We start from the raw sequence: 15,089 nt of genomic DNA on the forward strand, positions 1-15,089 counted from the left end.
TAGAAAACACTGACTTTAGCTTCTATGCTGTCCTTAAGGAGCCTTGGAAACTGGGTGGTTTTTCTTTTTCTTTTTCCTTTCTTTTTTTTTTTTTTTTTTTTTTTTTATTTAAGAGGCTGGTACCGTACATTGGAAAACAGAGGATTCAGGTCCTTTTTGAAGTTCATCTGGAGCCAACACTTCTGTCTGCCCTGGGGGCTGGCCTGTTAAAGCAGAAAGCAGTCCTGACGATATTAGAAGGACCAATATCAGGCACGGCCTGAGTTAGACTGCTCTTCATCATCTGACTTTTGTTTAATCTCCTAGTACAAATGCCCACAGTCTATGATTGTCCTATAAATCGTAAGTAGGCATTATTAAGGAAATGTTGAGAAGTTTCTGTTCGCTTCTGGGGGAGGAGGATGGAGGTGTGCCCTTCGGGGTAGAGATGAGAAGACCCTCTGAATTCTGCTCCCTGACAAAAGCCTGAGTAGCTTGTTGTATTTGCCTCTTCATGACCCATTTGGGGTTTTCTTGGCAGAGCTACTGGAATGGTTTTCCATTTCCTTCTCCAGCTCATTTTACAGATGAGGAAACTGAGGCAAACAGGGTAAAGTGACTTGTGCAGGGTCACAAAGCCAGGAAGTGTCAGAGGCTAGATTTGAATTCATGAATCTTCCTGATTCCAAGCTCCACTGTGCCACCTAGCTGCCCTCTAAGGCCAGTTCCCATCAGCAGTCACTGCCTCTATTAACGTGACCAGCTAAAGCTAGTCCCTTGATCCCTCCCTGCCAGCTCAGATAAACAGGGACGGAATGACAAAATCAGAGAATTACAGGAGGGGAGGATAGTCAGAGGTGATCTAGCAAGAACACATTCACCACACCCAAGCAGCAATCACACAGGCTCTTTAGGGACGTGCGACTTAGCGCTTCTAGATGTTGATTCCATCTTTGGAAAGTTCTCACTTTTAAGGACGTTTTAGACTCCAGGCCCGATCTGCCTGTTTACACTCCCCTCTGTGCCCAGCCACTTCACACCCAGAGCTGCTCCCAGTTCTGCCCCTGGGGCCAGGCTGAGCAAACTTAATCCATCTGAGCGTCATGCCAACGCTGAAGATAACAATCATGTCCCGCCAAGTTTCCTCTGCACCGGGCTGCACCAGTCCTAATATGGCACAGGCTCCAGACTCTAGAGCAGGGGTGGGGAACCTTCAGCCTCGAGGCCATCCTGGTCTCCTCCTCTAGACACTCTCCACTCTCATTCGTAAAGTGCAGCTTCCCAAACAGAAGACTGCTCCTAGACCTGACCAGCGCAGAGTACAAAAGCGCTCCCTCTCTTCCGAGTCCCGGGTGGTCTTCTTAAGGCAGCCTATGATGGCATTAGCTTGTGGGGTTGCCATAGGAAACTGCTGGCTCATAATGAACTTGCGTCTCACTGTCTCCCCACCTTCGCCTCTATTTTTGTCTGATGAACTGCTGGGTGGTGCAGTGAACGAGCAAGGAGCCTGGAGCCAGGAAGGCTCATCTTCCTGAGTTCAAATCTGGCCTCAGACACTTCCTAGCTGTGTGACCCTGGGCAAGTCACTTAACCCTGACTGCCTCAGTTTCATCTTCAAAATGAGCTGGAGAAGGAAATGACTGTCTTTGCGAAGAGAACCCCAAATGGGGTCGTGAAGAGTCAGACGCAACCAAGCAACAACAAGCCACATCTCTCTACCCTATTCCGGGAAATGGTTTCGAGTCAAAATCTTTTTGGATCCTGACTCTGTGATCCAGCATCCTGGCTCCTCAACAGAACGTTGTGCCATCTCTCCCCTCACAAGCTTGGGAAGTCCCCCCTCCTAAGCTCTGCCTCTCAGAATCCTCGTTTGCCCTCAGGGCTCCATTCAGGGCCACTTTCTCCCCAAAGCCCTCCCCTCAAGGAGCTCACGCTTCCTTCCTCCAGCTCTTCTTCTTTGTGTGTGAGATAACAATTGCAAAGGGCTGGCACAGCGCCTGGCACAGAGTAAGAGCTCTACAAATTATTATTACATAGAATGAGGGAAGTCACTCTTTCTTGGGGAACTAGCCTGATGTAGTAAGGATATCATCTCTGCCCTTTTATAGCTACATGACTTTAGGCAAGTTGCTTTGCCTCTCTGAGCCTCAGTTTACTGACCTGCAAAATGGGGACGATAATAGCTCCCAACCTTCCAGAGTGGTTGGAAGGATTCAACGGGATCCTAGTATTTACACCCGGAAGGTCCCTCATTGTACTAAGGAGGAAACTGAGGCACAGAGAAGGTAAATGACTCGCCCAAGGTCACACCAGCACCAAGGGGCAGGACTGGGATTCTAGTTTCTGCCTCCCCTGATTCTGAGGCCAACGTTCTTTAGCCCTCAATGCGCTGCTTCTCAGCTAATGTTCTGTAAACCAGGAAGGCTTCTCTAAGCAGGAACTGAATTAGATTAGGTTCCATTCCACACAGAGCACCCAGTTTGTATCAGGCACTTTGGGAAGCGCGATGTCATATGAACAGGGGCCAATTAGCTCAGGGGCAAGCCTTGCATGGAATCAAGAAGAGGACCTGGGCTTGAGTCCCCTCTCTGTGCAGAGGCATCCTGAGCATTGGATCCCTGGGAGCTGATGCGATCACCAAGGGAATTAGTATAGAGAGAGAAGAAAAAAGGGCCCAGGACGAGTCCTAGGGGGACACACGGGTTAGAGGGCATGGCCTGGATGAATAGCTAGCAAAAGAGACTGAGGAATGGTTGGAAAGGTGGGAGGAGAACCAGAAATGTCACTGAAACCTAGAGAGAAGAGAGGATTCCACAGGAGAAGGTCACTGGCAAAGGCTGCAGTGAGCTCAAGAAGGATGAGGATGGAGAAAAGCATATTGCGCTTGTTAATCACCTCCGGACAGGCCCGCAGTGAAATTAGTCAGGAGCAGATGGCAGAGGGTTTAGACAAGAGGAAAAGCAGAGAGTGGACCCGACATTTCATCTCCCGCCTCCTTGCCAATGTAGTGGCTGTACCCTATGCCAGGCATGCTCTCTCTTCTCCCCTCCAGCTCTTGGAAGCTCTGGCCTCCTACAAGAAGCCCTTTTTGATCACCCCCGTTGGTAGTATCCACCCAGTTCCTTTGCATATACTTGTTATTTACCTAGCTGTATACCTATCATTCTTATCCAGTAGAACAGAAGCTGCTTGAGGGTAGGTCTTTGTATCCCCAGAACCTAGCACACTTCCTGGTGTATATAGCAGGCACTCAATAAATGTTTATTTAATTGAACTGAAGAATCCTCACTTGTAAAATAAGGGGGTGTGGGAGATGACCACTGAGACCCCTTTCCAGGTCTCAGTCTATGATCCTATGAAGTCACTTAGCCTGCCCGAACCTTGGTTTCCTCATTTACGAAATGAGGAGGTGGGTCTGGATAACCTTGATGGTCCCTTCCGGCTCTGAACTTACAATCCTGCGGTCTTCTGACTAGATAATTTCCAAGATCCCTTCCGGCTCTGAGAATTCCCCAGGGTGTGGGTGACTGACTGCCTCCCTATGTGCAGGTGCCCACTGCATCTTGGCAACCGGTGGCAAACAGGAACTGCTGATTTGTAAAATGAAGAAAAGTCTCCTGTGTTCTCTGGGCAGTCCTTCCAGGCTGTGTGTGGGGATGCACGCACTTCCCCCAAGTGTCCTGCACATGAAAGTGGCTCCTGTGTTCACGTGGAGCGGAGACACACAGGGCTCTCTTTCTTCACCAGAAACAATGACCTTGTCTCAGCCTCACCCTCATTCTGGCCCCAGCTTTCCTACATCCCCCCTGCCGCCCAGGCATGCCTTATCCTGGCTACCTTTGAAGGAAAAGCCTCTCGGGGACAGATAACAAACTGGCTGCCCCTCTGGCTGTGTGTCTTTCACCCTGGCTGGACAGAAAATCCAGTGGAGGTTTATGGGTATGCAACAAAGAGAACCTTGGGAAAATCCCCTGCTCAAAGCCTGGAACCTTGAATGAGGATGACAAAGCCCTCTGGCCTGGTTTTCATGGGAGAAGATGGGGGGGGGGTACTTTTTTGGTCATTTGCCCTTTTGCCTGTGGCTAGTGTTTACTTTATGCACTTCTGCAGGAAAGAAATTGGGAGCTCTCCTGCCCTCACTATCGATGTCATTGTTCATATCTGCTTAGAAGGCAGGCTGGGCTCCTTGAAGAGAGGCCCTTTGTTTCCTCTGCCAAGGACAATGACCTTGGCACTAGAAATGATGGAATGACTCCTGGTCTGTATCCCAAAGAGAACAGAGAAAAGAGAAAAGGACCTACTTGTACAAAAATACTTAGAGCAGCTTTTTGGGGTGGTTGGAAATTGAGGGGATGCCCATCAGGTGGGGAATGGCTGAACAAGCTGCGGTATATGACTGTGATGGAGTGCGATTGTGCTAAAAGAAATGGTGAGCAGGCAGATTTCAGAAAAGCCTAGAAAGACTTACATGAACTGATGCAAAGTGAAGCAGGCAGAACCAGGAGAACATTGTACACAGTAACAGCAATATTGTAACAACGATCAGCTGCGAAAGACTTAGCCACTCTGATCAAGACAATGATTCAAGACTCCCAAAGGACCCATGATGAAAATGCTATTGACCTCCAGAAAGAGAACTGATGAACTCTGAGTGCAGATTGAAGCAAACTTTTTTCCTTTATTTTCCTTGGGTTTTTCTGTGTTTTCTTTTGCAACACGGAAATAAGTTTTGCATGACTTCATATGTATAACTGATACCATATTGCTTGCCTTCTCAAGGAGGGAGAGAATTTGGAACTCAAAATTTTAAAAAATGAATGTTAAAAACATTGAAAAATGTAATTGGGAAATATTTAACAATATAAATAAATAAAGTAAAAGAGATGACAGAATTAAAACGGCTAGGCAGTAAGGAGTAGTAAGTAAGGAGAGGGTAAGACAGAACCTAAAGAAATCACAAGATTTGGCAACTGATTGAATGCACAGGGTGAGGCTCTTGAATTCAAGTTACCTGGCCTGGATAAACTACATTCCCCAACACTAAGATAACTGGCAGATGTGATTGCGAAGCCATAATGTTAGTGATATTTGAAAGATCATGGAAAATGGGAGAAGTTTCATAAGATCAGAGAATGGTCAATGTTGTCCTGATGGTCAAAAGACAGAAGAGAGAACAGAGTCTACAAACTAGAGGCTAATGAACTTGACTTCGATTTCTGGGAAAATCCTCAGATCATTAAAGAAATGTTTAGCAAAAATCTAGAAGAGATAACAGTGATTTAACACAGCAAATGAACTGGTAGAGGAATGAGTTGTTGTAGACATGGTTCACCTAACTTTTAGGAAACATTTAATAAAATATCTTGTGCCATTGTTTTTAATGTGGAGAGCTGTGGATTAGACAATTACAAAATGAGATGGATTTGAAATTGGCTGAAGACTTGGTGTGGTCATTGATGGTTCAATGTCAGCTTGGCAGGAGGTCTCCAGTGGATTGCCTCAGAGTTGGGTGCTTGTCACTACACAGTTGAACATTTTTAAAAATGCCTCATAAAGGCATGGTTGGCATGTTTGTTAACCTGGAGGAATAGCAAACATAGTGGATGATACAGACAAGTCCTAAAAGATCTTGAAAGCTGGAACATTGGGCTAAACCTAATTAATAAGGTGAACTGCCATAACAGATCAATGTAAAGCCTTACGTGTGGGTTCAAAAAATCAGCTTCACAAGTATAGCAGGTGGAGGGCTTGGCTAAGTACAAGTTTGTCAGAAAAGGATTTAGAGGTCTTGATGGACCAGTCATCAGTGTGATACATCAGCTAGAAAAGCTCTTGTGATCTTGGGCTGCATGAAGAGAGGCTGACCATCCCTCTGTCCTGAGCCCTGGCTGGACCATATCTAGAACACTGGGCTTGGTTCTGCCATCCACATTTTAAGCGGCACATTGACCTGGCTGGACCATATCTAGAACACTGGGCTCGGTTCTGCCATCCACATTTTAAGTGGCACATTGACCATGGCTGGACCATATCTAGAACACTGGGCTCGGTTCTGCCATCCACATTTTAAGTGGCACATTGACCCTGGCTGGACCATATCTAGAACACTGGGCTCGGTTCTGCCATCCACATTTTAAGTGGCACATTGACCCTGGCTGGACCATATCTAGAACACTGGGCTCGGTTCTGCCATCCACATTTTAAGTGGCACATTGACCGTGGCTGGACCATATCTAGAACACTGGGCTCGGTTCTGCCATCCATATTTTAAGTGGCACATTGACCCTGGCTGGACCGTATCTAGAACACTGGGCTCGGTTCTGCCATCCACATTTTAAGTGGCACATTGATGAGTTAGAGACGGTCCAGGGAAGGACAACCAGAGTGTTGATATGTTTTGACTCCATGGCACGTGAGAATCTCGTGAAAGCACTGGGTGTGATGAGTCTGGACAAGAGAAAACTCAATGGGAACATGACAGCTGTCGGCCATCGAATGAAGAAGAATTCATCTTGGCCCCAGGGCAAAGACTCAGGAGTGACAAGTGGAACCTGCAAAGAGACAAATGAGGCTCGATGTCCAGCCATCCAAAAGTGGAGAGGGTTACCTTAGGAGGGGGTGGGCTCCCCCTCATTAGAAACCTTTGAGCATAATCTGGGTGATCACTTCTGGGGTATGTTGTAGTATGGAATGACTCGGACCAGACATCCCCCGAGGTCCCTTTCAGCTCCAAAATTACATGATTTTGAGAGCAGCCACCATTTTGTTTCTGTCTTTGAATTCCTGGTGCCTGACCCATAGGATACATTTAACAGATGTTAGGATCATAGCACCCTGTGAACATGAATGATGGGATTTAGGGACAGAGGAGATCTCTGAGGTTATTTGTCCCAGGCAAGGTTGTTGTGGGTCAGGGGAGAAGGCACGAGCACCACTAGTTAGTGACTGTGGCAGGATTCAGACTCAGATCTTCCTAACTCCAAGCCTGGCACCTGTCCACCTGGCTCCATGTTACTTCGCCTCTCTTGGGCCTCAGTTTCCTTATTCCTAACGAGGAGATTAAAGACCAGATGAGAGACTAGATGACTCTAAGGTCCCTTTAGGTCACAATTTGTGATGTTTCTCTCTTTTTACTTGGCACTGTGATGCTTGGAATCCCTCTTTTCCTTCAAGAGCCACATTCTACACGATGCCACGCCCGAGCCCTCCAGTGGCTGGTGCCCTCCCCTCTACCCATAATGACCTTGTATTTCAATTTCTATGTAGTGTGTGTATATACATAGGCCTGGGTGGACGGTTATCTCTCCCATTAGAATGTAAGCTGCAGTCACTCAGTCATTAAAGTTTATTAAGCACCTACTGTGTGCCAGGCATGATGCAAAAAGAGGCAAAAGACAGTCCTGCTTTTGAGGAGCTTACCATCACAGGGGAGACAAGCAATATGAATATGTAAATGAGGGGAGGGGCTGTCCCACTTGTATTTGTGTCCCCAGAGTTTAGCACAGTGCCTGGGGTCCGTTGTTGTTTAGTTGTTTTCAATCATGTCTGACTGGAGTGGTTTACCATTTCCTTCCCCAGCTCATTTTATAAATGGGGAAATGGAGGCAAACGGGTTCAGTGACTTGCCTAGGGTCCCGTAGCTAGTGTCTGAGGCTGGATTTGAACTCAGGTCTTCCTGACTCCAGGCATTGCACTGTATCCACTGCACCACCTCGCTGTCCCAGCTGGTATATAGGAAGAGCTTGATAAACACTCGTAGATCGATGGATGCTGAGAGAAATTGGAGCCCTGAGAGTGAGTGTCAGGTGTCAGGGAGCCAGGCTCTTCTCTCCAGGACCCCAGCAGAGCCGCCAGCATAAACACCTGCTCCTCCCACGTAGATTTTGTAGGCTAGCTACATCCCAAGAAAAATCCACATAGCCGCTTTCCAAACTCGAGCACAAAACCCACTCGCTGTGCTGGGAGCCTTCCCCAAGGCAGCTTCACCCTCCAAGGCTCCAGGGGGCAATTGGTCCTGGAGCAGGGACTGCAGCTCTGGCCTCCTGGGGAGATTTCTTCCTGGAGAGCTATTTCTCATGCCCTTCTGCTCAGCGCCTGGCCCCCCAATTCATCTCCCATAGAGTGGAGGAGTTGAGTTTGAAAAGAAAGCAATGAGTCAGCCAGCCTCTGAATTGCTGCTATGATTGCTGTTTGGTTATGGTCTTCCCTAGGAAGAGGGGAAGGTGGAGGGAGAGGAGGAGGGTGGGGAAAGAGAATCAAGCCCAGCTGACTCCTGGCTACATCAGTGTGAAGTGGTCCAGCCTCATGGAGAGAGACCCACAAAGGCTACCCTGAGGCCACCAGGAGATGGAACCATTTCAGGCCCATCGGTTGAACACTGGAAAGCAAATGTAGCAGGCCAGTGGGGGAAGGGAAGAGCTGCCTCTAATCAATCCCTGGCAGACATGAACCATGAAGTCTAAGGGCTTTCCACTGCCTAGAGAGCTGGGAGCTTGTTTCATCTGCAGTGAGCTGGTTAGCACAGAGGCAGGAGCTAAATGAAATTCTAACTTTGAACACCCTCTGTGACTTAGCTCCCAGCTTCTCTTTCATGTGACTGCTGAGGGAGCCAAATGGGACTGATTGACTCTTTGTGACCCCATTTGGGGTTTTCTTTGCAAAGATACTGGAGGGGTTTGCCATTTCCTTTTCCAGTTCACTTTACAGATGAGGAAACTGAGGCTGACGGGTAAGTGACTTGCCCAGGGTCACACAGCTAGTACGTGTCTGAGGACAGATTTGAACTCAGAAAGAGGAGTCAGTGCTCTGTGCACTGTGCCGCCTATCTGCCCCATATGCTCCCCTCAAATGCCCCATAAGCTTTTGCTTACTTTGTGACCTCTGGGGAAAGCCCTTCCTCCTCATGTCAGCCCGCTGGCCAATTTCTACCCATTCTTCAAAGTCCAGTTCGAATGCCATCTCCTCCAAGACACTTTTCCTGCTGTCTCCCAGCTGGAGGTCAGAAAGCATTCAAGCTGAGAAGACAATGTGTATGTACATCATCTCGTCTAACTATCTCATTCTAGGCAGAAGGAAACAGAAACCTACAAAGAGGGAGTGGTTTGCCCAGAAAAAGTCCAAGGTTGGGTTAAGCCCTTAACTTTTCACTCATCTCCAATCACAGAGCACTATGTATTTGTTCAAATTTGATTTACTTTTTTAATCAGCAAAAATCTACCTTTTTATCCTCCCCCTCCAAGCTCCAACTGAAAACAACACCCATCACAAACACAGCTAGTCAGAGAGATTTCAACATTGGCTGAGTCCAAAAAACCGTCTCATTCTGCCCTCCCAATCCTTTACCTCTTTATCGGGGGTGGGCAGCATTTCTCATTGTTAGTCCTCTGGAATCCTGGCTGGCCACTACACTGATCAGAGGCCCTGATTCATTCCAAGGTGCTGGTCTTTATCATTTTATTGTCATTTTATGAATCGTTCTCTTGGTTCTGCTTACTTCCCTCTGCATCAGTTTATACAAGGCTTTCCCAGGTTTCTCTGAAACCCTGTCCTTCATCGTTTCTTACAGCACAATAGTATTCCATTACACTCACATGCCATGACTTGTTCAGCCATTCCCCAATTGATGGGCAGCCCCTCAGATTCCCATTCTCTGCCACCTCTGAGAGGGCTGCTGGGAGCACTTCCGTGCATCGGTAGCGTTCATTTGGCTTAAGACTAGTTTCTTGGTCTGCCCTTCCTCCTTTAATCCCCCCCTTCCTCTTTTTCTCTTAATTCTCTGTTGGGTGAAATGTATTTCTGTACCCAACTCTCTCTCTCTCTCTCTCTCTCTCTCTCTCTCTCTCTCTCTCTCTCTCTCTCTCTGTCTCTCTCTCTCTCTCAATCTCTCTGTCTCTCTCCCTCTCTCAATCTCTCTCTCTCTCTCTCTCTCAATCTCTCTCTCTCTCTCTCTCTCAATCTCTCTCTCTTTCTCTGTGGTGGCTCCAGACTCATGTTTGGAAAGAAGCCAGGGATTCTCTGAGGTAGAAGCAAGAGGCTTTGTAAGCATAAGGAACAGCTTCTGAAAAGGCAAAGAAATGGGGTAGGGGACTCTGGGTAGAGAAAACAAGTTGGCTGATCCAGCTGGGAGGCAGTGTGCATCTCCAGATATTTCCCAGGTACCAGAACCACGCTGGGGCCTGGTTGCCTGGCCATCCTCAGTCCCACAGCATAACCCAGCCACCTATTTTTTCAGACTGTGAATTCTTGAGAAGGTCTTTCACACCAGGTTCTTTTTGACAGGGCGTCATTGGTGAGATGAGGCAACCCCCTTCCCAAAAGATTAACGTTCAAAGCCTAAGAAAGGGGCTGATCAGCTTCAGCCTTGGCCTGAAAGCAATGTGGAGTAGGGGTTATTACACCAGAGTGGGTGTGCCCTCTTCCTATGACCCCAAAGAGGTATCAGATACCACGTCCTCACAGCCTGAGCTTGGTAACAGCTGGGGAACACAGAGGACAGCCTCTTCCTGGGTGGGAGCAGCTATTCAAGAAGAAGCCCCAGGCCACGTAAGCCTAGAACTGAGTAGTTACATCGCAGGATTTCTGTGACTATACCAGACCTTTCTCTTCATTCTACTTCCTATCTCCTCTTGATACTTTTATTAGCCTGCTATCCCAAATACATCTTGGTATCACTTTATCTAATGCTAACAGAGGCTATTGCTATTTTCAGGGGCATATTTCTATGGCTTTAAATTAATTTGGGTACTATTTTAATCTTTATAATATTGACGACTCCCAATTCTTCAAAATCTTAAATTATTTTATACTTATTTCAATCCGTAAACATTTGTACATAGTGTTATATGATTTATACACTGAATAAACCTTATCTTATTAATGGACTCTGAGTGCTGGGTGTCAGTCAGGCCCAGGGAGTGGCATAAGAGGGTGGGAATGGAGGATTGGGATGGGATCAATGAGGGGCAGCCTGTTTTCATTTGGGGAGCCTGCAACTCTAACTTCCAAGGACCATGAAAAGTTTACTGGTCATTCAAGGATGCATTTCCTTAACTTTATGCTAAACAAATTGGCGCCAGGTGACAAACTCTTGGTCTCTGTTAAGCACCTACTATGCGCAAGAGTTTCAGATCATAGATTTCGAGCCAGGAGGTGCTTTAGTCCATCCTCCTCTTTTTACAGTTGAGAAGTCGAGACATAGAAAGGTCAAGTGAGTTGCCCAAGGGGAAACAAAGAGTAACCTTCAGAAATGAGATTTGAACCCTGATCCTCTGACTCCAGAGCCAACACTCTTTGTTCTGGGCCACGTTGCTGCCCACACTTGTTAAATGGATTGGAATTGGAATGAAGAGTAGCTCTAACAAAATGGCAGGTGACGAGAATGCCTATGGCGATGATGTTGTGACAGTGGTCTTGGGGCTGGAAGACCAGTAACCAAGGAATGACCTTAGTCAGGTCATTTCTTGGAGCCTCTGCTTCCTCCTCTGTAGAGTGGGAATAACCCGTGTACTGCTTACCTTTCACAGTTATTTAGAGGCTTGAATGAGATGACTAATATTAGGCACATTGTAACTATAAATCTCGACATCAATGAGAGTTGATAGTACTATCGTCTCACCTATGTTTGCTGAGTCCTTCATCAACGATGCTAGGATTTGTCAGGGTGGCGGGGGACCGCTCCCCTGGCTGTAATCTTCACTGTATAAGCCAGATCGCAGACACCCCTTCCTACCCCATCTGGAAAGTCCCAGAGTGACCAGAAGCATTTCTATATTTGAGACTATATCGTTTAATCACCCAAACACAGCTTGTTCCATGTGTACAGTACGATAAAATATTTTATACATTGGAAACGTTGTAGGGCCAGAGGATTACATCCGGAGAATGAACACTTCAAGGGAAACAGTTGACCAAAGACTTCCCGAGGAATAATTTCTACCTACAACATCTCTGCTCGACGGAACCTCGGCCAACCTTAACCAATCTGTTGGACCCTGTGGGTTGAGTCAAGATGAGGCTCGTGTCAAACTTAATTCTCCAATCTGTTGGCAACTGAAAAATACTGTTAGTATTACTGAAGGGGCATGTGTTGTTTAGAGGAAATGAAGAGGACTGTTTGCAGTCTGTGCTCACACTGCTTCCTCATCTCTGCCCGCCCACCCACCATCTTGCAGGGAATAAGCCCCCTCACTACAAAAGCTGTCATCGCACAGAATGAAGGTTTTCTCAGAGCCAGCCCACCTCTTCCCACCTCCTTCCCAGCATGCCCCTGGATTCTGACCACCCCACAGTCTCAGGTCACAATGGCAGGGGTAAGTCCCAAGTGGCGAACACTGGGGTGGCGAGGCCTTACACGATGCCCTCATTCCGCTGGCTCTTGTACACCACCAGCGCCGTGCCAAGCAGCGTCACCAAGATGGGGGCGATGATGAAGGGGCAGAGGATGTTGCTGGGCGGGTCCTTCAGGACCCTTCCCGTGGCAGGGCAGTCTTGGAAGTAGTGCCTGTGGATGGCCAGGAAGAAGTCGTTCACCTGGTGGTTGGGCCAGTAGCAGTCCAGCTTCTCAGCGATGAGGTAGGTGCAGTTGGTAACCTCTCTGTAACTCCTGTAAGAGAAAGAGCCGTCAGCGGGAGAGAAGAGAAGGGGCCGACTAGGGGGCTCTGCAGGCTGCTCAGGCCAGGGTAGAGCTTCCAGAAGTTGTCCCTAGGTGACTGGGTGCTGCCTTCTCCCATTGGAACAGAAGCTCCCTGAGGGCAGGGAAACTATTTTGCTTGTTTGTATCTGTACCTCAAGCTCTTAACACAGTGCTGGGCACACATCAGGTGCTTAATAAATGTTCTCTCTCTGTCTCTGTCTCTCTCCTTGCTCTGCCTCTGTCTCTCTCTCTGTCTCTCTCTCTGTCTCCCTCTCTCTGTCCCTGTCTGTGTCCCTTTCTCTTCTCTCTCTGTGTCTCTCTCTCCACCTTAGTTCCCCAGGTCTGAGCTTTTACCTTCTGGGATGTGGAGCCAGAAGACCTGAGTTCAAGTCTCTCCTCAGTCATTTAAGACTTAGATAACATTGGGTGAGTCATTTTCTCTTTGGGCCTCAGTTTCCTCATGTGTCATGTTAGAGGGTTGCCCTAGATTGCCCCCTTCACCTCTCCATCCTATGACAGATATCCAGGTCCTGACTTCCTAGAATGGTTTGTATGGAGGGGGTGGGGGGGGGGATGGGAATCTGTGCTTCCCCTCCCCCTCTTCCCGTGAAATGATCTCTCTGCTCATCCAGCTTTGGTACCTGACTCCACCTACCATTTATCCAGGCTCACCTGGCTGCCAGCTCTGTTGGACAATTATCAGATTAAAACCCAGGGACTTGATAAGGACTCACGGCTTGGCGTTCTGACAAGGCCAAATCAAGGGGCCAGATCCGGATCCTCTTACTCACCCCTGCCTCAGCCCCTCAGGCCTCCCCTCTTCAATGTGACACCCCATCACGACCCCTGGATTTGGAGGACAGGTATTCAGATCTCATCCTGTGTGATTTGGGGCCAAACCCTTCCCTGCTCTCAGCCTCAGCCCCTTTATCTGTAAGATGGGAGGGCTGGGCGGGCTAGCCTCTTGACTGGCCTCACAGGGTCAGCCCCCAGGTAATCCTCTCCCTTTGGCAGTGGCATCTTGAAAATGGCGGTAGGAACTAACTGGCCCCTGGAGGCCACACTTTGTTAAGGAGCCCCTGTTTCAGTGATGTGTCAATATATTCTAGGGCTCCATTCACAGTCCCTGTAACTTTCCAAACCAAAACACAGAAACACTCTCCTTCCCCATTTATTGAAATGTACTGTCTTCCTCTAGTTAGAATGGAAACTTCTTAAGGGCAAGGACTGTCTTCACTTATACACGTACACACACATACATACATACACACAATACACACATAGATGTGTGTGTGTGTGTGTGTGTGTGTGTGTGTGTATTACCAGTCCTTTGGGGCAGTTAGGTGGCACAGGGGATAGAGTGCCTAGCCTGGAGTCAGGAAGACCTGAGTTAAAATTCAGCCTCAGACACTTACTATCTGTGTGACCCTGGGCAAGTCACTTGACCCTGTTTGCCTCAGTTTCTTCATGTATAAGATGAGCTGGAAAAGAGAATGGTGAACCACTCCAGGATCTTTCCAGGGAAGTCCCAAATGGTGTCACGAGGAGTTGGACATGACCGAAATGACTGAGCAGCAGCAAATGAATACGTAGGCTTTGTAATATCAGCACTTGTTTTGATATCTCAATTCATTTAAATCCAATGCTACAAATATTTGTTGAGTACTTGCTATGGATCAAGAAGCTCCCTTAGGTATTAGGGATTCAAAGGAAAACACGAAGCTATCACGTCCTCTAGAGGGTTACAGCATATGGTGATTTCTTTACTCTGGGTATTGCCATAAGGGCACCAGGTCACATCCGGAGAGGGGATTCTTATTCCGGCATGAGTGGAAGTAGATGCCTCTTGAGCTCCCTTCCTATTCAGAGATTCTGAGAAGCAGCTGGGAGGTGAAGGGGGCAGCTAGGTAGCACTGCAATGGATAGAGGGCAGGGCCTAGAGTCAGGAAGACCTGAGTTCAAATTCAGCCTCAGACACTTACTTGCTGTGTGACCCTGGGCAAGTCACTTGACCCTGTTTGCCTCAGTTTCTTCATCTATAAAATGAACTGAAGAAGGAAATGGCAAATTACTCCTGTATCTTTGCCAAGGAAACCCCAAAGAATCGAACAGCAACGACAAAACATAACCTTTTCTCGGCTGTACATTTAGTTCAACTCAAAACAGATATTCATCAGTACCACACGTGCAGAGAGCACTGTGCTAGTCTCTGAGGAAGAAGCCAGATTTGTCTAGGACCCTACGTTGGCCTTTTGGGCACCCACGGTCTAGTCCAGTAGCAGGCTGGTCCATATCTATCTAAGGAAATAACTAACCGCAGAACACATGGTCACTTCCTATTTGCCCACCAACGGTCAGCTCTGCCCCTCCCGACCTGGGTGACCTCGGCCAAATGACTTTTGTTTTCTGGGCCTCTGATTTCTCTCATCTGCAAAGATGGCCCCAAGGTCTCCCCTAGCTCCAAGTTCATGAACTTCTG

At 47.7% G+C, this 15,089-nt stretch overlaps 1 protein-coding gene across 1 annotated transcript in view; it reads right to left on the minus strand.

Annotated features, from left to right (window-relative positions):
• Positions 1–11,746: 11,746 nt before the first annotated feature.
• RAMP1 (receptor activity modifying protein 1) overlaps positions 11,747–15,089 on the minus strand; it is a 97,463-nt gene continuing 94,120 nt past the window's right edge. Inside the window, exon 3 of the mRNA XM_036768014.1 lies at positions 11,747–12,580. Coding sequence (XP_036623909.1) covers positions 12,325–12,580 — 256 coding nt within the window. The 3' untranslated portion in view covers positions 11,747–12,324. The remainder of the gene's footprint in view (positions 12,581–15,089) is intronic.

The sequence above is a fragment of the Trichosurus vulpecula genome, chromosome 7 (assembly GCF_011100635.1).
Source record: "Trichosurus vulpecula isolate mTriVul1 chromosome 7, mTriVul1.pri, whole genome shotgun sequence".
NCBI lineage: Eukaryota > Metazoa > Chordata > Mammalia > Diprotodontia > Phalangeridae > Trichosurus > Trichosurus vulpecula.